At 31.0% G+C, this 27,475-nt stretch overlaps 1 protein-coding gene across 1 annotated transcript; it reads right to left on the bottom strand.

Moving 5' to 3' along the window:
- Nucleotides 1–2,306: 2,306 nt before the first annotated feature.
- LOC115972990 (senescence-induced receptor-like serine/threonine-protein kinase) lies at nucleotides 2,307–15,048 on the bottom strand. The gene is made up of 13 exons (XM_031093203.1): nucleotides 14,910–15,048; nucleotides 13,341–13,481; nucleotides 12,942–13,200; nucleotides 9,912–10,414; nucleotides 8,992–9,130; nucleotides 6,447–6,518; nucleotides 5,815–5,886; nucleotides 5,583–5,663; nucleotides 5,158–5,321; nucleotides 4,097–4,302; nucleotides 3,757–3,883; nucleotides 3,002–3,064; nucleotides 2,307–2,915 (listed from the first exon to the last, which is right to left on the bottom strand). The coding sequence occupies exons 1-13, from the start codon at nucleotides 15,046–15,048 to the stop codon at nucleotides 2,722–2,724; spliced, it is 2,160 nt and encodes a 719-aa protein (XP_030949063.1). The 3' UTR covers nucleotides 2,307–2,721.
- Between the last annotated feature and the right edge of the window lie 12,427 nt (nucleotides 15,049–27,475).

Raw genomic sequence — 27,475 nt, 5'->3', positions numbered from 1 at the left:
TCAAATAAAATATATATATATATATATATATATAGAGAGAGAGAGAGAGAGAGAGAGAGAGAGAGAGAGAGAGAGAGAGAGAGAGGCCAACGTAGATGTAAAGACACTAATTTAAATTATTAAGAGGCAAAGAAGGGAGGAAAAAAGTAGCCCAAGATGCCGTATTTAAGGCTTACAATGAATTATATAGTAGTTGATGACAAAGGATCGTTGAAAGAGTATCTTTAAACTCGCAAAGACAAGTAGAAAGGAAAACAAGAGACTTGAATTGTTCCAAGTGTATTTAAGATAAAGATCAACGAGTGTAAATAAATGAAGAGGAGATCAAAAAGTTATTTCGAAACATTTTATTAATGGGAGCCATTAAAGAAATTGAATTGAGTAAATCAATTGAGGATAAAACTGTAGGTTTGTTTAAGAATTAGGTGGTCGGGGTAAATGATGCATTGAGGATCGGGTGGAAATAGGAAAGACAGGTGATATAGTTTTAGTAGATGAAATTAGATGTGTAATCAATGCTAAATTATAAATTTGGAGGGGTGATTTAGAGTCTAAAAGCTCTAGATTAAGAAAGAATAAACCCAAAACATGGAGTGTAAGTTTTACAAAAGTAGAAACAATCATGAAGATGTTGTAAAATTTTATAATCAAAAGATACCAAAGAATGAATACTTTCTATATATTTGATCAATAATTCATAAGGATTAAGAGTTCGAAGAATCTATGAATCATAAGATAAGAGTAAGGTAGACAAAGTGAAAAAGTATATAAGAAGTATTGTGTGTTTGTAGAATACCTATTAAGTTAACTAAAAAATTAGAATTGTTATTGAACCAACTATTCTATGGTATTGAGTCTTCGGTCCTTAAAAAGTAACATGTTCATAAAATGAGTATGGTTGAAATGAGAATGTTAAGGTAAATAAGTGAAAATCAAAAAAAGAAATATAATACAAAATAAAGAAATATTTTCAAAGATAGGGGTGACTCTTATTGATTAAAAGATAAGAGCGAGAGTTGTTTGAGTTGGTTTGTTTATGTGTATGGGAATGCAATTAATGAGGGAAAAATGGGCATTCGCCCCAAATTTAGGAACTATGCATCAAAATGCCCTTGTTTTGAAATTATTTAGCAAAATTTCCCTGTTTTTTAAACTCGATTTTAACAAAATCAAATTACAGATGGAACTCAATATTAGCAATGTAGAGTTCTATGCATATTTTACCACTAAATTTATTTTGAAAATTTAAGTGAAACTCAACATTGCTAATGTCAAGTTCCACTCAAAAACATACATAGAACTTGATTTTGAGGAAATTGAGTTTTACACAGAATTTGATTTTGTTAAAATCAAGTTTAAAAAACAGGAGTATTTTACTAAATAATTTCAAAACGGGGGCATTTTGTTGCATAGTTTGTAAATTAGGGGCAAATGTCCATTTTCCCCAATAACCAATAAGTAATGATTTGATTCAAGAGAAATTAATAAAAGGAATTAGAAGAAGACTTTAAATAACATTGGTAGAGATATTGAAAAAATGACAGCTGGATGCAAACTAGTTTGGAGGAATTCCTCCAAATTGGGTAGGTGGTACCATAAGAAGGAGATAAGAGTTCTAGTCATGACTAGATTAAGTGAACTAACAACCCCTAAAATGTTAACAATGTTAAACTTCCCCCAAACCCTTATTATTTTTGTGTCTTGTTAACTAAAATAAAGAAAAGTGGGTGTTTTTAAAAAATGAGAGAAATAATAAATAAATAAATTAATTAATATAATATTATTTTAATGAAATAAAATAAAGCATAGAATAGGGAATCTAACGTGGATGTTTTAATTTTTAAAAAGTGATTAACTAAAATGCAAAAAATGGGATCTTATCCTGAGCCTTACTTAATAGCTGAGGGTATTCATAGACCTTTAGAAAATTCCAATTGGTGAAGAAAATAAGGTGCCGGTCGTGGTCAAAGACTCAAAATTCTAATATGGAGACCTTATTGTAAAATCACATAATATAATGAACTTTGCATCCTAAATTAAGAATTAAAAATTTAACATGTCTTTTAAGTGGAGTTTGTGGTATGCCTTTGTGTTAGAACTCATTTCTTTTTCCTTTGTGTGTGTGTTTGTTTCTAAAATAAAAAAAAAAAAAAAATTAAAAATTAACATTCTTTTCAAACACACCATTTGAAAATTTTTGACTCTTCCCTTAAATTTGGCTGAAAGACCTATTAGACAAAGGGTAAAGTGCTTATTACTAATAGCCAAGAGTTAGGTTCTCCAACAAAAACAAAAAAAAAAAAAAAAAAAAGGAGGGAAAGTACTTTTCGCCCAAAAATAAAGACTGGCATTACTCAATTTTGAAGTTTAAGGAGAGATTACAAATGCATCATAATTAAGTGGGGAAAGTATAGTTAACCCTATTTTTTTTGCCAATTTGTGCATCAAGGATAAAAGATATAAGTAGTGGAACATTTCAACATAATAAGGTTTATTGTGTTGCTAAATCTATTAGAAATTACATACACATCACCTGAAGCTAAATATATTTTAATTTTTTTAATGCATAAAAAAGGGGCTTATAGGTGTGGTCTTTGCTCCTGTGCCACTAAAACCCCCACATTGCATTATGGTGTAAGACCACCGGAATACTAATGGGTCTTGCCTAAATATATTCTAACTATGGCTAAAAAGTATATAAAATGCATAAAGTCATCACACTTACTCAGGATCGAGATACCCTAGTGTACCAGCTAGACCAGTGGACACATGAGAGTCATTCTCAGTTGCAAAAGCCCTAGACAACCCAAAATCAGCTATCTTTGCTTGCATGTTTTCATTTAATAAGATGTTGGAGGTCTTCAAATCTCTATGGATTATAGGTGGCTTGCAACCATTATGTAGATACTCCAACCCTGCAACTTCACCAATAAGCAATTAGTATGCAAACAAAGAAATAGATGCTATGGATAAATAATGATGTGATTGATCTATTTCTAACCGTGTGCTACATCCACTGCAATTTGAAGTCTCTGATTCCAATTCAAGACATTTATATTGGTCACTGCAGCCAAAATGTATTAACTTGTCTGCAGTTGCAGTTGATATGGAAGATAATATGGTTTTGCAATCACACTAGAATAGAAATAATAATTCTAAAGTGATCAAATATTTAGTTGAGACTTAGTTTCCCCAGTGTATTCCTTGCAACCTTTCACTTTTAGTAATGTTAAGAAGATAACATTTTCTTATAATTTTATTTTTCCACAATTGTTAATATGGTTTGTTGTGGTTGGAGTAATATTAATTTTACCTATGACAACTACTGCCATCACTTTTAATATGCATCCATATTAGTAGTTTTTTATTGCATCAACTTGTATTCAGAATTATTGTTGCTTTTATTGCATTCCCCATTCTTCATCCCACCTCCCCCCACCCCCCCCCCCACCCTTTTTGTAACTAGTCTTACGTCTCAAATTAGTGTACCATGGAAAGATCTTCTAGTCCCTTGATGAATTTTCAACCTTTTCAAACTCCTTCCCCACTAAAAAGGGGGGGGGGGGGGGAAATGCAGTATGGAGTGCAGACATTAGTTACAGGAATTGGTTAGATATGCTTTCTTGGTGGACATTACCAATTACAAATTGTAGTTATAAAACAACCTTGCCCTAGACTAATATGCTTTTAGCTTAATAAGTTCACAAATGTTGAGTCTTAAATGAATCACCTTGAATACAATAGTATTATTTATACCTGATAAATGTTGTTGTAGGTTGCCATTAGCCATGTACTCATAAATGAGCACTTTGTTTTCACCCTCATCACAATACCCAACAAGAGAGACTAAGTTTCTATGATGAACTATCATTAAAAGTTGTGCCTGCATTTAAAAAGTTGTCAGAAAAAAAATTTGTGTTTTTCTTTACCCATAAAATTTTTTTAAAATTATTTCATAAATCAATACCCTTAAAAAATTTATTAACTTTTCCATGTTGTTTCATGTTTCATGCTATCATATTTCCAATACAATTTTAAAATTTTCATTCTTTTCAAATAATGAAAGAGAATACAGCACTCTTAATCATGATCTAACCTCTGCTCGAAATTCCTTATAACCTTGCTTTGATGATGGAGAAAGCAACTTAACAGCAACTTGAGTTTCATCATTCAAGATGCCTAGATATACTTTTCCAAAACCTCCTTCTCCAATAATGGTCTTAAAGTGATTAGTTATTCTCACAACCTCAGAGTAGTTATATTGCGGACTCTTCAATTTGAAGTTGGATTTTGTAGTCATATCTACAGTAAACGAAATGATCACATGTAATACACAAAAAAAATTGAGAGTAATTTTTGTTCCCTTAATCTTGAATTACTTAAACTTATAAAAATAAATATCAAAACCCACAAATTTCTCTCATTGCCACCCACAAATATCATAGTCTAACCATCACAAGCAACATTGTCGCCATAGATTTCTACTACAAATTTAAATGGAGAATTATTGCTAGAACAACTACTGAGTGACCAAAATGACCTAAACCAAACCTCCTTGAAAAAATTTAAGCATACTTTCTATATACTCAACAAAGCTTCCACTACTAGAAAATATGTTTATACACAAAAAAAAAATAAGTAAAAAAAAAATATCATTGCAATAACATCAGAGTAATTGCCATAGTTGATACAAGATATTGCAATAAAATCTAAGACAATAGGTTTGTGCAACAAAAAATTCCATTACAATAAACTCTAAATATTTTAATGACAACTTTAATACAATAATAAATATTTTATGCAATACATAATTATTTCATATTTTTTGTAGTAATAGATAGTAAAATAATTTATATTAAGTTATTGAAATGTTAACTTCGTTGTAATAAACAATCATTTTGAGTTTTTTGTTGCAATAAAATACAAAAATAATTGATATCAAGTTATTACAATGATTTCTTCATTTTGAATTATTGCAACAAATTTTCCTAATGTAGTATGGGATTAAAGCTTCAATTGAAATTGAAATTGAAAATTATAATTTATTACATTTTTTATACAATAATTTATCATTTTTAAGTTACTATTGCAACTTTTACCTTCTATGAACTGTATATTGTAAATTTGTAATAACAATTATAAAAAAGGAAGGCTTACCTTGTCTTTTCCTTTTATAGATAGTCCGGGCACAAAAAAAGAACAGGAGAACCAAAACTACTGCGGATGTTGCAACAATTGTCACAACAAAAAGCTCCTTTTTCTGTTTCTTCTCCTTTTTCGTACATGGACCCGAGAGACAAAGATCCGACATTTTCTCAAGACTTGCATATTCGAAACATGCCATGACAATTCAGTTTTTAAAAGATAGATGAGATTAACATTATAAATATATATATATATATATATATATATATATAAATGTGAAATTATATTTATGAAACAAATGAACATAGAACCTCTGTATTGGTTTTGCATGTTTAGAAAGTGATAGCTAGGAGAGGGGGGGGGGGGGGGGGGGGGGGATTGAAATTAGAACAAAAAAAATGTAAAGAAAAATGAAATAAATAGCATGAAAAACTAACCTCAAGATCATTGATCCATCCCTAGTCTTTTGTATAAGAGCCTCTGGAACTGAATCATCAAGCTTATTTCCACTTAAATTACTTCTCGCAAATATAGTATAAATAAAATGTCATTTCCAACTTGCAAGTGGTACCCAAGTGATGAGTTCCATGAGATTTTCAGGATGCCTCATGGACAGAAAATAGAATATTCTAACCAAAGGTTGGACATAGCTTTAGTTCAATAACTTACAGAGTCTTCAAATTTGGCAATTGTGCTAAAAATTGTGGTATGTTCCCAGTCAAATTATTGTATGATAGATCCCTAAAATTGAACAAAGAAAAAAATAAATGTAAACATTTAACAATAACTTTGGGTAAAGAGTAAAGATATCCATGGATTTGAAGTTAAACTATTTTCTTTTGTCAGTACTGATGAGTGATGACAACCTCACATTGAATATTATAGTGCTTGCAAATAAAGCTTAAAACATTTCTCTACAGCAACAATACTTTTAATTGCATCACCTGCATATAAATTTAAAAGTTTGTCCTCCACAACATCAACCACATTTTCTATGGATTTTTAGAGAGAATCCACTAAGACTCTATTCATATACATGTTAAGATATCACTTGAACCCAAAAACGTTGGAATAGAAAACATATATCTCACTTTTTGTGTTTCGCACTTTACATTCCACCAATCATGATATGTTATATGATTGATTTTGTTTTTTCTGTTTTAAACATAAGTGGTTTATAAGGAAAGATAAATAAATACATAGCAAGTTGTGATTGATAGAGTATGAGAAAAGTTAAACTTTTGCACACTCACATCAAACTCGAATACTAAAATAATATCCCATTCCATTTTTTTACTTACAAGTAAAGTAGTGCTGTGAGGTTGGAGAGTGAAATCGGTATCTCCCCTGTTAATTGGCTTGAGCTTAAGTTCCTGCTTGTAATTTATCGAAGAAGAAAGAGTTGATGCCATTGTTGCAAAATCAAACAAACACACACATACACACACAAAACAAAGGAATAATGAATGTTTTTTAAGTATCACAGCAGAAACTATTTCATCTAAAAATTTTCCTTAAGAGCTTGTTCTTAGTTAAATTTCAAATCCAAGCATTGTAATTTATAAAAAAACTAAATTGTTAATTAGTAATTACACCTTATAGGTTTGAGATGATTATGATTTTACCCCCTAATGTTAATACTTTAATCCTCCCGTTAATGACTATTGCTGAGGTGGCCACCTCAACTTAAAACGACTAGCGTTAGGGTTATAGAACACGTCATTTGATTACATTACAAAAATAATCTATCTTTTATGTCTTTTAATTATTTCTTAGTAAAAAAAATAGTTTATTTTTTATTTATTTTTTATTTTTAAGTTCTTTTTCTTCTTCTCCTGTTGCCTTTATTTAGTAAACAAATCATCGTGTCAATTAATTTTCCACTGCATATATAGTTTAATTGGTGATTTGTTTGTATTTCCACGCATATTGCATGTAATTGAACTTAATTAATTAACTTGGTTAATTAATTGATTAATTTATCACAAGGGGTCAATACATTATTGGCCTATCAATTTTCATTGATATATATTAAACAAATAATTTTAAATATATATATATATATATATAGTATACTTCTTTACAAAACAAACTTTTACAATACCAATCTTAATCTTTTAGTAATTATTGTTTCTCAAAAATAAAAAATCTTTTAGTAATTATTAAATCAATTTATATAGTTTCATTTTATTTTTTAAAACCATTGGCTAATACATTAGACAAAGAACCCCACATTCTTTGCTCAATAGCTTACATGGATTTCAAATCCAAGCATTGTAATTTATAAAAACTAAATTGTTAATTTGTAATTACACCTTATAGGTTTGAAATCATTACGATTTTGCCCCCTAATGTTAATACTTTAATCCTCTTGTTAATGAATATTGCTAAGGTGGCAGTTAAGTGCCATCTCAACTCAAAATGACTAACATTAGGGTTATTAAACACGTTGTTTTGATTACATTATGAAAATAATCTCTCTTTTATGTCTTTTAATTATTTATCAATGTCAGACCGTGAGGTATGCCTTATATATAGCCATGGCACCTCAGTTGGTTTTATCTCAAAATTAAAGCCATACTTTCGTTAAATTCAACTAGCATTTGGTATTGGCTTAAAAATCCGTTTTTTTTTTTTTTTTTTTTTTTTTTTTTAACTTTATAGCTTATCTTTGCCACTATTCAGCTTATTTTTGTTACTATTTATGAGTCTCACTACACTTTTTGGTACTATTCATGGGTGAACAAAGTTTCTCTCCAAACTAGTTTAGAGAAAAACTCTTCAAACTTCTCATATATTTCTTAACATACATATCAAATTTCGTTCAAATCGGATATTATTTACTATTTGATCAATTAACTTATTTTTTATATACAACTTTAGATTACAAAAACTTGAAATTATAACATTTATTTTATGACATAGCAATTGATCTTTGATTTTCTTGAAATTTTGTAAGCATATGGATGTAATAAAAACATACAATCTAACGGTTAGATTTTCATAATTCACACTCAATATAAATATAAATGATGAGTTTGTAGGGTTTCTCTCCAAACTAATTTGGAGAGAAACTTTGTTCTTCAAGGGTCTCACTGTACTATTTCAGCTAACTTTTACCTTTATCTACAGTATTTTCAGCAAAAAGTTTTCAATTTCAGCATAATAAACAGATCCCAAATGAATAGTTTTCAAGTTTATTCAATTCAAAAATACCTTAAAAAACTTCCATTAAAAAAATATTTTTCACACATGAAAAAGAAAATATAAAATTAATAAAAATATTTTATATGAGAATTTTTTTTTTCAATTTTTTTTCATTAGTTAATTTCATACTAAACAGAAATTTTTCATGGAATTGGATAATAGACTTGAATTAAATAAATTTGAAATTTAAGGGATTCAATTGAACAAAAATAATGTTTGATGACTAAAATGAATTTTAGTAAAAACTTAGACCCAATTTGCATTTTAGCCATTTAAATGAGTAACATAACTCATTAAAAAAGTCACGTAATCAAAATTTTACATGAATGGTCTCTTCAATTGTCACATTATAAGTTGCAGAAAGAAGACTCTAAATTGGTTTGGGACCAAACTTTTTTCCCACTTTAATGGATTCCAAATCATAGTTTTAAAAAAATATATATAGATATAGATATAAATATAAATATTTTTTTCAAAATATAGAAAATAATTAAATACATTAATTTAACTTCCACTAGATATCATTATTGTACTTCAGGCTGATTTTATCAGCCTCCATTAATTGAAATGCAATGTCTTTCTTCTCAAAAAAAAAAAAAAAAAAATTCCATTGGTTTCACATGTTGGAAATGCACTCACAGTGAAATTATCATTGGAGTATCATCCGATGAATTGCAACTCAAACCACTCCATGTTTGTTCAACTGGGACACATGGGTCAGCTTGCCAGTCTTCTCTAGAGATCCTTGATGTTTGTTTGATGTCCATGATAGCAGCGACTGTTATTTATAAGAAATAATACTTAAGATTAATAAATTATGATCATGCAGGATAAAAATTGAAAGGAGGGACTAGAATATTTGTTATAAAATGTCTTTTTCTTTTTCTGTTTTTGTCTTCTACTACTATAACTTTTGTGTTACAATTTTTGCCATAACTATTTTTTTTTTTTTCTTATGACAATGTTTAGCTACAAATTATATCATCAATTAAATATTTAAATTTTAATTTTTTTTGTAGCATAAAATTATACATAAAAAATAAATTTATGGATCAAACTACTATATTCTTAACATGCATGTCAAATTTTGTATCAATAGTATGTACATTTTTGTTTAAATGTTAACAAAAAAAATCATATTTTATGAGAAAGGAATAATTCAATACATTTGAACTTTTTATGAGAGAGGAATAACTCAACATTATCAATTTTATTTCTTAACATTATCAATTTAACCAGATATTATTCTTTCATAAAAAGGTTAACCAGACAACAGGAGAAATTGTCATACAACGAGAGTTTAAAGACTTCTCTTTTATATATACTAAAAAGAAAAATAAAATTATACTTTTTAGATTGTCTTTATGACAAACTTTATAGTAGTTTTAAATATTCTCATTTATGAAAAACCTATCATTTGTTCGTTCATGTATCCCTCAATGTTTCCATTAAGCTTTTGTTTTGTTTAGCTCAAATCAGAATAAATTTCTGTTAATCTCAAACTTTTAAATACTTTAAAAAGAAAAAAAGAAAGAGAATAATTAGATAAAGGTACATACCATCTCTTGTGTTGGTTGGCTTGTGTAGATCAAACTGAGGAATTACGGTGTAAAGCTCAAACGCGTTGAGGATGGGAGGAAGGTCAGACCCCGTTGTTGCATTAATAACAAAACTAAATTGCGGTTCGAATATTTGATTGAGACATATGGACAGTGGCTTTAAATAGTCAAGAGTTATAGGTTCTGAGATATAGCTTCCTCCATTCACATTAATAATGAATTCTCTTTTCTTTCTTTGAGTAAGTTTTTCAATTTCAGCAAAGTGAAAGCAAACATAAATTTTTGCAGTGAGATTCATGTTAGAATAACTTAAGGAATGGTAAGCACTAGATGGTTGGACAGCAGTTCTCAATACTTCTGATGGTATTTGATAACTATCATTGTTGTTTTGTATGTCAATAACTGAGGAGGTATTGATTGGAACTGAGTTTGGCAACTCACTATAAGTATACCACAAGCGATCATAAACATCGTCCTTGTACCTCTTGTACCATAGATAGGACCTAGAAAAGTTGATTGTCACGTTAAAATTTTGGAGACGAGACATTTTAATAAACAGTGTTCAAATTTGACATAATATGAACAATCTATACAAGGTAAAAGGGTAAAATACAAGAAACAGTGAAACACCCCGAACTATGAGTTTATACAATAATATCAAGTATTATCAAGGCTTTTCAAATATCTACCGTACGAAAAAAAAAAAAAAAATTTACCTATGTTAGATTTTTTTTAAAAAAATTTATAATTTTGTTTAAATTTTTACTAATGATAGTATATTACTAATTCCGCTACTCGAACCCTTTTCCCCTATACTCTCAAGTATTTTGTGCATCTAAATTCACTTTTTTACCTTATATAATTCTTTAATTTATGAGTATTTAGGGCATATGTTCTAACAACATATAAGTATTAATGACTCTCTTTATTTTTTTTTTTTACTCTTTTTTTTTTTTTTTATATATCTGAAATAGAATTCCATTATAGCCTAATCTAAATGTATATGTGTGTGAAACTTCCTCATGGAGACTTGAACCCCACCCTTGCCCCCCACACCCCGCAAGCACTGATACTAATCTAAGTATTAATGACTCTATATTCAAAAATATTATAATTACACTCATTTAAAGTATTACTGTCTCTTTCTTTTTTTTCTTTTTTTTTTCCTAATTTTCAATTTGTTTTTTTACCAAATATAACTCATCCATTTTAGGAGTATTTAGAGCATATGTTAATGAAAATATTTAAGTAAGTAAATCTCTTTAGAAAGTTAATTTTATTTCCCAAAAAAAAACTTTTTTTTTTGATAGATAGAAAACTTTTTATTTCTTTTTAGGCTTACAACTCATTTTCATTTTGCATGTATAGCTTTTGGTTTAGGGATATGTGAATGCATAATTTTTATTTTGTTCAGAAAAAGTGCTATGAATTTTATGGTAAAAAATTTGGGACATATTCTATCTTTGTCGTTCATAAATATATATTTTCTCATAATTTTTATTATTATAATATTTCTCTTATATTATATTGCATAGTGTAAGGCATAATAAAGTGACATAACTTGCCTCCAATGGCGACTCCAGAAATTTTCTTGGGGGAGGGGGGGGGGTGGTGGGGATCATCAAGAAACTTAAATTAAACAAATTTTAATAAAAAGATAACTTGAATATATTGTGTTATTAAAAAAAAAAAAAAAGACACATACATAAAATTTTACAATTTCTTTTTACGAGTTTTTATATTTTGAAATTGTCACATGATAGTTTATTATTAATTATCATTATCTATTGTCAATGTAGATGTAACCATTTTATTTTGTTAAGTTTGTATAACATTTTTATTTTTGTGTAGTTGTCATTATTTACTAGTTATTTCATAAATTATTGACCTTATATTAATTGTTGACCCACATAATCACACTCATCCATACATAAATAATACATTTAACAATCACTAACTTTACTATTTTTTTTTCCTTGAATCACTAGTTTTATAACAAAAAGTTATTATAACATCATAATAATATACACATGGAAGAAAGCCTCTGTATTTCATGGTTATTAAATTATATAAAGTTATAGTATATATACTATACATGTACACCTCTACACATATCACAATTCACACAAATAACATTATATCAAAAAAATAATAATAATAATAATAATGCACAAAATTTGTATCAAACACACACAAAATATAAATTTATAATAAAAAGAGACATTCAGAACTCACAAACACTCACATTTTACTCTTAGAGTCGGAGATATATAGAAAGTCAGATAGAGAATAGAGATGAGATGAGATTCATGAGAAAAAGGGAGAGTGATTTGTGTTGTTAATTAGTTTTAGGATGAACTGATCTATGTTGTTTGATTTTTGTGCTAAATTGATTTGTGATCAGGGTGTGCAAGATTTAAGCCATGTTGTGCAAAAATATTTTTAAGGGTAATTAAATACATAAAAAAAATTTATATATATAATTTTTTTTTTCAAGTCAGGGGATTCATTTGAACACTTAACTTACAATTGCAGCCACTCTTGCTTGTCTCCCCGAAAAAAATTTCTACCTCCACCACTCTACTAGGGGAGAAATTATTATATTTTCATGATAGACCATGTTATTTGTCCACTATTTTATAAAAAGATTTATGTTTGTTTAAAATTGCTAAGTTAGAAAAGAAAAAAATTTAAATAGACACTAACTACTAACTCAACAATTTTAAATATATAAGAATTTTTTAGTAGAATGGTGGACTAGTATTGTGGTCCACCATAAAAACTATATAATTTCTGCAATGAAGTGTTTTAGCCGACAATAAATAAATAGAAGCCGAAGATAGAGAAGGAAGAATGAAGATCAGAAGAATTTTCAAATAGTCTTAAGTGACTTTTTGTGGGTAGAGAACAAATTGAATATTTTTAAAAGTTTTGATATAGTCAGCTTTGAGCCAAACCTCAGGTATAGTTTGTGTACTTTGACGTTTTAAATAAAAAGAAAATCAAAGAACAAAATTCTAACTGATTTACCTAATGGGCAGTTGTTGACCTGTGGTGGTTCCAAGGTCGAATCGCCAGCCGAATTTTAACGCTCCAAAGTCAAACGGATAAAGGGACTTGTCCAGAGGACGCAGCTCCAAGGCAGAAATAAAAGGTATTCCAGACCCAGTGTTTATGAAACATACGTATATGATGTCTGACGTGGGAACATGAATCGCATCGAAAAGCCTCAGAGTATATACCTCATGCTGATCGAGATCCAATGTGAACACACGTCGAACTTTGGAATTTTATTCTTCTTGTCATAATTTCCATAATAAAAGAAAAAATTAATGAGATAGTTACTATTTTTGCCTTGTTCAGGTTTCAAAGTGTAACAATTCCTTTTTCCTTGTGGAAAGCTTCTCAGGTTTCTTGTTTGCCGCCCACCATCCGGATATGGATAGTAGTTCTCGGGGGATATGTTGGAATTTGTCCCAGTATCTATAAAACCTGTATCTGACTTGTAGAAAATACCAGAGACATCATCCAAGTAATCTTCGGTAGCCCCACAATCGATGCTTATGAATCCTAGATATATAATGCCAAAGAAGAGATATATTTAGAACACACCAATCAATATGGAAAAGTCAAGAAGAATTTGAGTTTGAAATTCAAAATAATTAATTTTTTTTTTGAAAATGGGATTGATTATGCACCTACCCTTCCATATGCTTTTTGCGAAAATTTGCTATCCCTTTTAAGTTTTAAGCACGAACGAGTAAATCACAAAACTGCCCAACCTTAGCAGAGTTGAGGGTTTTGTGGTTGTCAAATTTCGAGGAACTTGGGCAGTTTTAAGCACTTAATTTTAAAAAATTAGAATATTTTCATGGATATTTTTTTGGGTCATGTAACCATGGTATATAATGCCTCTTTTACATAATATCATAGTTACACTTAACACCATTTTCTCTTTTAGGGCCACTTTATTTTCTTAAAATGATAAAGTGATTTTCGGGTTGTCATTTGTATTTTGGTTTCCGCTACACGTGTTTATATAGATAAGAAAAGAAACTAGCAACATTTATTTCTTCTTGAACACGTATTACAGAGGTCCAATGACAAAAACAAGATTGTAGCATGTAGGCACATACTTTTAATCAATATTTTCAAGGAAAGGGGGAGGGGAGCTGTAAAATAAATAAAAAGTTGGTAGGCACATGAAGGGAGTGCAATTTTTGAGTTGCGGCTGGTTCCAATGAAGTGAGTGTGTGATAGAGAGTTAGTAATTTTTATTTTGGTGAAAAATTCAATGTATATATAGTATAGCTTTCTAATTTTTGAAAAATTTGAAGGAAAGTACGTGATAAGAAACTATTCATATTCTGCTACGCAATTGAGTCTCTCATCTCTAAAAAAATTAAGTATATATGTTTTGTAATTATAGTTGTTGCAATGTATAATATACAAATTACATTATATTGTTGCAAAACTTTATTATTATTATTTTTAGATAAATTTATAATCAACATACAAAGTTACCAATGTGTTTTTTTTTTTTTTGGTGTATTTTTCAAAAAATAAAAAAATTGCAAGATCTTACGATCCATGATCTAATCCAGTCTAACCCCCTAATGATTTGACATAGGATTCCAATTTTAACAAACTTGTGCTAATATGTGATATTTCTATCATTAAGTTGGTAAGATTGTTGAGTAGTTGTCAACATCCTTGTAAGTTAGCGGCATATTGTTAGAATTATGTGGTTAAATAATTAAAATTTTTCATTTTTCAATAGTTTAAGCTTTTGGAAGAGGAATTTAACATATATATAAGAAAAGAAAAAAAAAAAAAAAAAACTCATGGGTGTATTCTTTCTGCCATTTTATTAGAAGCAAAAATAAAATAAAATATTTATGGCTAGTTACGGGAATATGTTCAAGCAAGCATGTCTAAAAGCTAGTTTCTGAAGAGGGAGATAGAGAACTGAATGAGGTTTCAAGATGAATGACATACCTGGAACATAATCAACAAGTTTTCTTCTAGCATGCTCATTGTCTCCTTCAGCTAGTTTCCAATTGCCAAGAATACCAATCACCAAAACAACCACACGCAATGCCTTCAGAATGAAAATTAATTCTAGGGCGTAATCCATGATGATCTTTATTGGCATACTATGCTCTAGTCAAAAGGAAGATGTATATAGTATTTAAGGCACAAATTCTTAACTACATCGAGTACTTGTGTTACTAATAAACGACTTTTCTTCTCCCAAAAAAAAAAAAAAAAGACTTTTAGTCATTGTCAATTAATTGCCTGCTTTTATTCATAAGAAAGTGACAGAGGATGACTCCCCACTCATATATTTCTCTAATTTACCTTTTTTAACATATTACACAATATGTTATTATTGTCATGTGTCATATAGTTTACCCATTGAAAATCTCACAGTTCACCCATTGAAAATCGAACATGAGACCTAGTGCTCCCGTGTTCATACCAAGATCGCTAAGCTACCTCTCCCGATGGTAATTCACAACCTCTCTTTGTTAAAAAAACATATACCACTTGAATTCAAAATTCAATACTAAAAACTAATTTTTAAAATAAAATATAATAATTTAATGAGTGATAGAACTAGAAATAGAGTTGAGGATTATGGTAAAAAAAAATAGTCATTGACACTGAGATCGTAGTCACGTTGGGTTATCTGCAGATATTATGAATTGAACAAAGCATACAAAGTTATTAATAAATTCTTAGCATTATATTTGTGCTTACAGCCGGCCTACGTGCCAATCAGCTTTTGAGAACATAAACTAATATGTATAATTGTACAACCAAACCATTTATTTTCCATCATTCACTAAACAAATAATTTAAAATGAAAAATATTTCCTCTCAAACAAAAAAAAGAACAATATTTTTCCTATTTGAACATTGTCAAGCGTGGACACAACAGGGGCGCATACAACATTAATTTTTTCAATAATTCCCATTAAAAAAAAGCTTTTTTTTTTTTTTTTTTTTGCGTGTGTATTCGTGTTATTTGTTGCTTAATCAATCCAAGAGTAGAATAAATCATAGTACAAAGCAAACATCGATTATTGTATTAAATTTAGCTCCAGAGAGGGGTTTTGCCGGACATGAATGCAATTGACATTACAATAACTGTGGGGTCCGTTATCTCTAGGCTTAAATACAAGTTCATCAATATCACACCAACCAAATTATATTAAATTTAGCCACAGAGAGGGGTTCTGCCAAACATGAATGTAATTGACATTACAATAACTGTGGGATCCCTTATCTCTAGGCTTAAATACAAGATCATCAATATCACACCAACTTGTTTTTAACGAATGCCGTTAGGGCACTCGTTAACAATGATTAGCCTAGCTCATATTTTTCTCTTGTTAATAACATAAAGGCTGGTCGTGCTTAATAGGGCTGTGTCATGCACTTTGAACTCAAGACCACGACACATTATTTTAGGAATCAAAATGCACGACTCTTCTCTTATAGGGGGAGTTGTTAGTTTGTTTAATGATTAGAAATGTAGTTTTACAAGCTTAGGAAGGTGCTCACTGCTCACTTCCTAACCTTATTTTGACATCTGTTAGGCCTCTACTTTCTAAAATACATAATGATTTTATTTCTTTTGTAAAAATATTAATATATTTTTTGTCCTCGATTTGGACGTTTCTGTTTGCTACCTTTGACTGCTAAATGATATCACTTCTCCATGAATAATATAATGAAGCTCACACCAATGATCTATTTGTCAAACTAAGGTGGTTGATATCTTGTTGGTAACCATCAATTTCAAAACAATTTATGTTGTCAGAAAGGGAACCAACATTAACTGTGGGTCCCTTATCTCTAGGCTTAAATACAATATCATCAATATCACACCAACCAAAAATGGATTGTTGTATTACATTTAGCCCCAGAGAGGGGTTCTGCCAGACATGAATGTAATTGACATTACAATAACTGTGGGATCCCTTGTCTCTAGGCTTAAATACAAGGTCATCAATATCACACCAACTTATTTTTAACGAGTGTCCTAACTAGAAAAGTTTTAACATCATTTTTATAAGAAATAAAAAAAGTTGTCAAAATATTAATTGTTTTTTTTTTTTTTCTCATAAAAACTTTCTTTAACTGGATTCTTAACCAATGCCCTAAGGGTTCTCGTTAACATTTTTCATAAAAAAAAAGTGTTTGACTTATTTTCACTACTTTTTTTTAACTGAAATGTTACTTTTTTTTAACTGAAATGTTTTAATGAGAAACTGCCACATTATCTATTAACTAAATAAAATGTGGAAAATAAAATCCACTACCACTTGTCATTATATATTTAAAACAAAATGTCATGTTCAGTTTAAAAAGTACTGAAGGTAAGCCAAACCCATAAAGAAAAACCATAATATCATTGAAAATATCTTGCATGAGCAATGCTACATACATAACAGTTTTTACAATAAATTTCATACTTGTTGAGTTGACATATTCTTATTAATTCCTATATAAGTTAATTATTAACACTACTTTATTATCTACCATTAACAAATTACTACTTCATATATGTGTGAAATTTATTGTCAATTTTGATGTTTTCTAGACATATTATATTGCCGGGCAGATTTGGGAACTTTGTCCATACGTCAATTTTTTTTTTTTTTAAATAAAATGGTCTTAACAAAAAAAAAAAAAAAAAAGAGAGAGAGAGAGAGAGAGAGAGAGAGAGAAACTTTAATTGAATTTGTTGAATCCAATATCAGAATAGGTCAAATGAAACAAACGTCAATTATTGAAATTGACATTTGCTCTAGAGTCTAGAGTGGGGCTCAGTATGCATGTAACTGTCAACTCAATTACTAATAAGATCTGGCAAAGGAATTGGGTTGGGTAGATTGGATTTGGACTTGACTTGATCGGATTTGGGTTAGATCAAGTTCGGATCAGAAAAAAGTCGTCCAAAACAGTTTATCAAGCGTATGAATCTAGTGAAATATTATTGATGAGGATAAAAATCTAAATCATTTTGATAAATGGTCAAGATTTGATGAACTTTACAATCAGGTTACCTTAATAAGTCTAGAGGATCTTGATATCATTGATAGCAGTAAAATGAAAGTCTTCTTATTATTCTTTATTGATTTTTTGAAATTTTTTTATAAATAATAAAAGAACCTTTAATCTTATAAATCATGTATAGGAAACAACAGTACAATACTATTAGTTATAGTTTGGAAAAGTTATATTTACACCTCATAATTTAAATGGTGTAACAGATTGGAGCTATGAAGAAGAAGAAAAAAAAAACAGATTGTAGCTATAGTTTCAAAAGTTAAAAATTAAATCTTATAATAAGTATAATATAAGATTTTAAAAATCCACAAACCCATAAGTTTCAAGTGATTACAAAATATTTGCTTCTTGTAAAAGATAATATAATTTAGTACCAGGCCATGCAAATTACTTCTTAGGTCAAAATCAAATTTACAACTTCTCTTTGTTAAAAACATATACCACTTGGATACAAAAGTCAATATCCAAAACTCATTTTTAAAATAAAATATAATAATTTGATATGTGATAGAATCATAAATAGAATAGGATTGTGTGCCAATTAGCTTTTGAGAACATATTCGTTAATATGTTCTAATGTATAACTTTGTGCATATATATAAGTATATTTAAAAAAAAAAAATCACAATTACACACATATATGAGTTCAAATTAAACATGGTATTAGCTTACACATTTTTTGAACCATACATTTCTAAAATATGTAATGGTTTATCATTATATATATATATATATATATATATATATATATATATATATAGACACACACATACACATATATGAGTTAGAATTTAATTGAATTTATACTCTTCAGTTTTTCACCCAATAATTCATTTGCCATGGAAATTAAAAAATTAAATAGACACATAGTACAAAATTGGACTCAAACTGAAATCCAATTTAGAATATAATTGTATTTGAACTTTTCGATTTTTACACTAATAATTCGCTTTGTACAAAATTTTAAAATTATATTGGATTGATAATCCAGTTGAAATCTAATTGGATTTTCTCTAAGTTTTGGCTTTTAATATATACTAGTATATAACCCATGCATATATGTATGGTACAATTAAAAACAATTATCATTACACACATATATGGGTTCAAATTATACTTAGGGTAATAGTTACACATTTTTTTAAGTCATAAATTAGTTTTACTCTCTCTCTTTCTCTCTCTCTGTCTCTCTTATTTATTTTTTTGGATATACACAGGAGTTTACTCTTTCTTCAATTTTTTTTTTTTTTTTTTGTTGGGTTTTTGATGGTTTATTTATATTAGACTTTTCATTTTTAAAATAACATTGACTCACTTAGAAAAAAAATTTTACAATAAAAAAACTTAGATAGAACATGTGGTGCAAAATTAAATAACAATTGGAATCCAATTTAGAATCTAATTGGATTTTCTCTATGATAAGCCAAAAACGTATTGACCCATTGTGATGAATTAATTGATTAATTAGCCAAGTATATTAATTAATCAAATTAACATGCAAATGTATGGTAGCACAAACAAATCACCAATTAAACTAAGCATGCAGCGGAAAATAAATTGACACAGTGATTTGTTTACGAATGGGAAAAACTTATACGGCAAAACCCCCACCGGGTGATTTTAAGGTCATCACTTTTGAGAATTCACTATTATCAAAACAAGCGGTTACAAATAAAGGAATCACAGTACCTTATACCAACCTACAGTTGAACCCTTACCCCAATACCCAATTGGACTTGTTTTGTAGTGACAATCTCTCCTTGTAATACACGGCTCCCAGTACGTGACTAACTAATTACGCGAATCCTAGTACGTGACTTCAATTACCAATTAGAGAAGGTTATTGGCTGCAAAGTTCTTCAATTCATCACACGATGAAGATCGAGAAGCTCCTTAGTTACGAAACCCTACGGTGCACAAGCACAGCAGCTTCTTCACAAGAAAGATGAACTAAGGCAAATTCTGTCTCCGGTCACAATTTGCTTGAACAAACTTTGCTAAACATTTGTGCAACTTATGTCACCTTTGACGGCCCTTAAAATAATCATTTTATATGTCTAGGGTTGTGAGAAAATAAAACCTAAACACATAATCACGGATTGGATGAAGAACAGTTCTAAAAAACTAAACTTCATAAACCTCGATAGATACCTACCTGTTGAGCTGTTGTGGAGCCACGGGCAGGAACAGCTCTACAGGTCTCGACAGATGCTAGCTGTCAAGTTTTAATGAGCAACACTTTTCACACTTGAATCTTGGACAGACTTGCATGACATTAATAATTGGACTTGAAATAAGGTTTCTTGAAGTATTAAACACATCCTAGATCTACCCAAATACAAGTAAAATGTGTTTTGTCAAAGGATTAGCCAATTACATAAACTAATGACATATGTTGCTAACAAGTGAATCATATATTTCCTAACACTCTAGTGTACAATCCATGCATATGCATAGTACAATTAAAAACAACACAATTAGACATATATGGATTCAAATTATACCTTGTTTAAGTCATAGATATATACATGAGTTTTACTTAGACATGGCAAAACGGGTTAGAATTTTCTGACTTGACCTAAAAAATACCTAACCCGAACTCGATTTTTTTTTACTCGAAGCAAAAATGGGTTGACCCGTGGCCCAACCCATGTTTTTTACGGGTCAATCCAACCCGACTCGACCCGACCCAAACTGGAACCATTTAAAATTTTTTTTTTGGTAAAAAAAATAAAATAAAGACAATATTGGCTTAATTGTTTGTTGTGAGCTTTAAGGAAACAATTGAGACATTTACATAACTGTATGCAAATTAATTGAAAAATGAACGATTAAGCATTTTGTAATGAGTAAAAATTTTTAGATATCAAATAGCAAAGTACATTCCAAGATCATCTAGTTACAGTACAATTAAAAATATAAATTTAAAATTATAGACATGTGTGAGAAACATTCACAAGTATGAAAATAGTGAAGCCAAAGTATCAAATTAACATAAATTATGAATGCTTAGACCTATTTTTTAACAATTATGTCCAAAATAAACGATTTTTCAAAATAAATTATGATATTTCTTAGAGTGTGTTGCTTAACAATGATATGATAGTCATAAAAGAAACTGTAAGGACACGATTTAGTAACGAACCTAAACAGTGTTGGGTTCGCACGTAAAAGACCCAGACAATATTATTTGTAGAGCATGGGTTTGAAAGGCTAGGCCTTGGTCACCAGATGGTGGGTTTTTCATGGGGTTCATACCAGGTCAAGTTTTCTTCACCCCTGGAGTCCTTTTCCTGGAGGTGGGCTGAGAGGCTCTGGTTTTTGGCCATTTTTCCCAGCCTCTTCTCTAGGTTACTGATTTTTCCTTTTATACTCGCCTGCGTTCACTGTCCTTCGTCCACGTATAGGGTCAACATTTCCAAGGCTGATACTTGTCCCATCAGTCCATACCCAAAGTCGTTGGGGGTGGTTGTAAAAGTCAAAAAATACGGCTCTGTTAGGTTCAGAGTATTGAATAGCAGTAAGGGCAGCTTTCCCTAGATATTTTAGATTTTTCTTCCAAGTTTTAGTCTTATACCGCTTTTACCCCTCTTTCTGGTGGGACTTTGGGTCTGCCGAGGACTGAACTGTCCTCGGCGGTATCCCTAGGCTATCTTGTCGAGCTTGGGCCATAGCCCTCCTCGGCTTGGGCCTTTGTTTCCCCCACGAAAAAATGGGCCTGGCCCATAAATTACTTGGGCCCCACAATAGCCCCTCAAAACCCTGCTATCCGACTTCCTAGTTGGAGAGGAGGGTTTTGGCAATTCCAAGCCTTTATTACAGCTCATTTAATTCTTCCTTTCATCAATACTAGCGGTTTTCCACCTGCCCAGAAAATATATTGGTTTACAGGGCGTTGCCCTTAATTTACTCTCGACACGCTCCTGCCGTTTGGCTGTCCAAGATGCACTTTTAATGACTTCCCTTTACGAGACTCATTCACACTCGACGGTTCGTCTGATGAGGTGGGGGAGCGGAACGGACATATCTTTGTTTTCAGATTCTTTTGGAAACATGAATAAATTTAATATCTTTTGTTTCGCTCTTCCTATAAGAGGACAAGTAGGGGGCTATTACTTTCATACAGAGACCCTTTTATCTTTCTGAGATCTGAAACCCTTAGCCTCCCTTAGCGTTTATTTAACCCAACAGTTATACACCAAATCATAGTACGGTCACTATAACGAGTGATGAAGGAACCATACCCCTCCTCAAAGCATCATGCTCTTACAAAGCTCGAAATGGCTCGGTCAGGGCAAGGATGGCGAAGACTTAAGACTTGTCTCACCCTTCTTTCAGCCAAAATCCGAAGCAGGGACTCATCACGTCAAATTTTCGGCGTGACTGAGTCGAGAACACCCATCATCAGTACCAACTATTCTCTTACGAGCGTACCTAATATGGCCCCAGTGTGTTAGGAGTCAGGACCGAGGCAGGGACTAAATGCCCCTGCTTCTTCCTCTCTTCGTTCACTGGTGCCTCCTTTTGCCTCTCTTTCTTAGTCTTCCCAGCATCAGATCCATCCTGGCGCTTTTCCTTCTCCTTCTTTTGCTCATTTTTCTTTCTTTTCATCTCTTCTCTCTTCTTCTCCTCCTTCTTTTCATTCATCTCCTCCATCTTCTTCATTCATCTCCTCCATCTTCTTCATTCATCTCCTCCATCTTCTTCTGAGGAAGGTCCTTCTCTCGATATGGGCGCTACTGAGGCAGAGTTAGGAAAGGCTTCGGAAACGAGTTTAAAAAGAGATCTGACTGTTTACCCAATGTATTGCTTTTTTGCTTTTATTTATTTATTTATTTTTTTTTTATGACTTTGGCAATCTATATTTTGTATAGGCTTGTTTAAGTCCCTCTTTGTACGTTGTAATATATCTTTACATTAATAAAAATTGTTATCATTTTACTTTACATGTTCTATCTCTGTATTTTTGAAATAATAGCACAATGCAAAGATATACACCCTTGAGAATTCTTTTTATTTTTAAACTGTGACCGACGTCTAGGACTAAAGTCCTAGTTAAATAAGAAAGGTCTTGCTCGGCGTTTTATAAAAACAGTCCGGTTTAATAATACTGAATCGAACGAATGATACTTAGGGTTGAAACTCCCATTAGTCGGCCTGGCCCAATATCGCCGACCTTAGAATACACTACTTGGAGCCCTAATCTTTTATTAAAGAAAGGGCGTTATTATGAATTTGCAAGGGCTGTTCGGCGCAATAATATAGCATTTAGATCAATGACACATAGGGCCAAAATATTTGCTAAGACAAAGATATCACCACAACTTTAATAGGATTGTTTGGCACAACAATGCCGACCTGTAAAAAACGATACTTACCTCAAAATTAGCCGAGATGACAGCTCAGTGCTCGATGCGGTGTAGGAAGTAACCATCCGATGACGTGTCACCCGCAAAATGAACAGCCCCCTAGGCTACTGAATAATGGCGCGTTTCACCATCTTCTTAACACTCCTATGGGCATTGACCTCTTACAGTATTTAAACCGAGAATTGAATAACTTAGAATTGTTATTAAGTAGCCAACCTTACAAAACCCAGTCTTTTTCTTATCCAAGTAGTTGGTTTCCCCATAGGCTTGAGTCCGAGGACCATGCAATGCCTTGGTTCTGTCCAAAACCTAGTTTTCCACATCCAAGTAGTTGGTTTCCCCATAGGCTTGAGTCCGAGGACCATGCAATGCCTTGGTTCTGTCCAAAACCTAGTTTTCCACATCCAAGTAGTTGGTTTCCCCATAGGCTTGAGTCCGAGGACCATGCAATGCCTTGGTTCTGTCCAAAACCTAGTTTTCCATATCCAAGTAGTTGGTTTCCCCATTGCATGGTTCTGTCCAAAACCTAGTTTTCCACATGCGTGGGACCTTGGCTTTAGGGGAGTGAGCTCCTCAGCCAAGCCCCTAGAGTTTATCCACGCGATTAACGCCACCAAGCGTAGCCCCTAGTCAAGAAGCATAGACCTTACTTTACACTAAAACTCTACAAACAGTTGTTAAAAATGGCAAAGGAAGTCTCTCAACCTACCGTCTACGCCAACACACAAGCCTTCCCCACAGACGGCGCCAATTGTAAGGACACGATTTAGTAACGAACCTAAACAGTGTTGGGTTCGCACGTAAAAGGCCCAGACAATATCATTTGTAGAGCGTGGGTTTGAAAGGTTAGGCCTTGGTCACCAGATGGTGGGTTTTTCATGGGGTTCATACCAGGTCAAGTTTTCTTCACCCCTGGAGTCCTTCTCCTGGAGGTGGGCTGGGAGGCTCTGGTTTTTGGCCATTTTTCCCAGCCTCTTCTCTAGGTTACTAATTTTTCCTTTTATACTCGCCTGCGTTCACTGTCCTTCGTCCACGTATAGGGTCAACATTTCCAAGGCTGATACTTGTCCCATCAGTCCATACCCAAAGTCGTTGGGGGTGGTTGTAAAAGCCAAAGAATACGGCTCTGTCAGGTTCAGAGTATTGAATGGCAGTAAGGGCAGCTTTCCTTGGATATTTTATATTTTTCTTCCAAGTTTTAGTCTTATACCGCTTTTACCCCTCTTTTTGGTGGGACTTTGGGTCTGCCGAGGACTGAACTGTCCTCGGCGGTATCCCTAGGCTATTTTGTCGAACTTGGACCATAGCCCTCCTCGGCTTGGGCCTTTGTTTCCCCCACGGGAAAATGGGCCTGGCCCATAAATTACTTGGGCCCCACAGAAACCATGTATAAATAAGTAAATAATCAAACTTTAATATATATCTCAAATTAAAATAGAGTGCCAACCGTAATTGACAATATATTATAAAATTAATTTTCAAGATTGTAAATTTCTTATATATTTTTATTTTTTGTCAAATGAATTATCCAATAAGTCATTTGTAATTTTGTTTTATATTTTGGGATGTTGATATTTTGTAGAAATAAAACTTGTATATCTGTTTTACTTATCTTTGTGTTATTTTGTTTTAGATAGTAATGTTAGGATTTGTATAATTTTAAAATTATTGAATAAGTATTATTAAGTGTAATTCATTTTTGATATAAGTGGTAATTCAAAGTAATGCATTTTACATCAAATAATTTGTTGAATGACTTTCTAAATGGCAAATACATGTTGTTTTCTTAAAAAAATAAAAAATCATGTGAAAAATACGGGTCAACTCGACCTGCAACCCGATTGACCCGACCCACCCGTTTTGCCATGTCTAGTTTTACTCTTTCTTTCTTCTTTATTTTTTTATTTTATTTTTTGGATATACACATGAGTTTACTTTTTTTTATTGGATTTTTTTTTTTATAGTTTATTTATATTAGACTCTTCGCCTTTTGCATAACATTAACTCACCTAGAAATTAATAAAAATATATAGATAGGACACATAGCTCAAAATTAGACAACAATTAGAATTTAATTTGAAATCTAATTGGAGAAATTAGATTTTCTTTGAGTTTTGGCTTTTTATATATATATAACTGTACAACCATTTATATTCCATCAGTCACCAAACAAATAATTGAAAAGGAAAAATAATTCCTGTCAAAAAGGAAAAATAACAATGTTTTTCCTATTTTAACATCGTCAAGCCTCAAGTCCTCAACACACTAATTTTTAATTTTATATGTATTCCAGATTAAGCTGCAATAAGTAGACTTCTTATTCGGTGTGAGTGGCTACTACATCGTGCAGCCAATTTATTTATTTTTTCTATTTTGATGAATACGCAGCCCAATTTTTTGATCACTCACATTCAAGAGCAATTAATGGGCCTTTGGGCCAAGTAGGAAGCGGAGAAGAAATTCAATTTACTTTTACAATGGATTAAGACCTAATCGTGGGCTTCAATGAGAGTGGTTGGTACATAGACGGAATTGGGTTTTATTTATCCATTGTCCATACAACAAAAGTCTTCCAATTGGGTTTAGAAAAGTCTTAAAAGACTCACCAGCACTGCTTCAAAATCCTCCGCCTCCAAAGATGGTGAAATCAGAGCTCAGTCCAAAAATGCTGGTGCAATTTTAATGGCTCTTCATGATATTTTTAAAGATATTCAAAGTCAGCCACTTACATATGCATAAAAATCAAATGCAAAATAATAATTTTCTCTAACATGGAAAATTATTCAGTACTCTAGTACTCTAGTAGTTAGGATGATAACTTTGTACTCCTCATACAAAGGTGAAATAGGGGGTCGATAGATGGCAATTGCTCTCTAGTCCCACCAAATCTCTCCCCTAATTTGATATATATTGTAATTTTTATATTTTGTTAATTCTCTATATATGTGAAATTTCATTGAAAAAATAGAAAGGAAATCTTTCTTATGACCTTAATGTTTTTTAAGGTTCAAAAGTTATAATTGAAAAAATAAAGATAAAATAAAGGAAAATAAAGAAGCAAAAATCACAATTGAAGAGATTTAAAAAAAAAATTATTGCATTTCAAAAGTGTTAGGACTCAAATTCTTTATATAATAATTTATCGTTTTTCATAAAGATAGGTGTATTGTAATAAAACTTGAAAATAATAACTTGATATTATTTTCAAGTTAAACTTTTTGGTTTTAGATGCACAAATAGTTATTATATTTTTTTAAAATTGTTAAAATTAATCATTTTAACAAAAGTAAAAATAAATTATAATTGACATTTATATTTAATAACTTAAGATTATTATATGAGAATTACAAGTGGAATTAGCTTTTATATATATATATATATATAATATCCCATCAAATAAACTCAATATAATAGATAAACTATCTTTTTTGGTGAGTTCTTTTACATTTTAAGTTGTACATGTGATATTTGTGTACACAAAGTATGCGTAGGTATGTATGACTACAAGTGTATGAAAATATATATGCTCCCCCCCCCCCCCCTTCCTTAAAGTGAAATTTTGGCTCTCTTTCGCATGAGTAACGAATTCTATCATAAATTTAATTAATGGGACTAATCGTCCATGTTAGAGGAAAGAGTAATAGATTCCTGCAACTCTCAATATCTAATATAAATATTTTTGTTTACGTAAGAAAATATCATATATTATATGTTAAATCAAAATTACAAACATTCTATGTATAAGCAATATGTTTTTTTATTATGTATTTTTAGTTTGGCTCCCATGAAAAATTTTTATGGCTCTGCCACTGTATAACTATCTAGTCAGGGCCGCAATATCTAATTCAAGCTCCATAGAATTCATTGTGAGTGGGATGCTTGACATTGTCTAATTCATCTCAGCTGTCATACCTTGGCTTCTTTCATGAGCCATCTATATAAAGCCAGACATTCCTTTAGTTTATCGATACTTGACACGTGCTTGACCTATAGATTGCCGCTGATGGTATGCATGATATGGCTATCTCCACAGCTTTCTAGGTAGAATTGGTGTAGAATTTTTCTTGTAACCTTAAATCAACTATGTTTCCAATATTCCCACTTTCAATTATA

Source organism: Quercus lobata, unplaced genomic scaffold (genome assembly GCF_001633185.2).
Source record: "Quercus lobata isolate SW786 unplaced genomic scaffold, ValleyOak3.0 Primary Assembly Scq3eQI_1866, whole genome shotgun sequence".
In the NCBI taxonomy this organism is placed as follows: Eukaryota; Viridiplantae; Streptophyta; class Magnoliopsida; order Fagales; family Fagaceae; genus Quercus; species Quercus lobata.
Note: the sequence above shows the minus strand (reverse complement) of the source record. Positions and strands in the feature narration are given on the sequence as shown.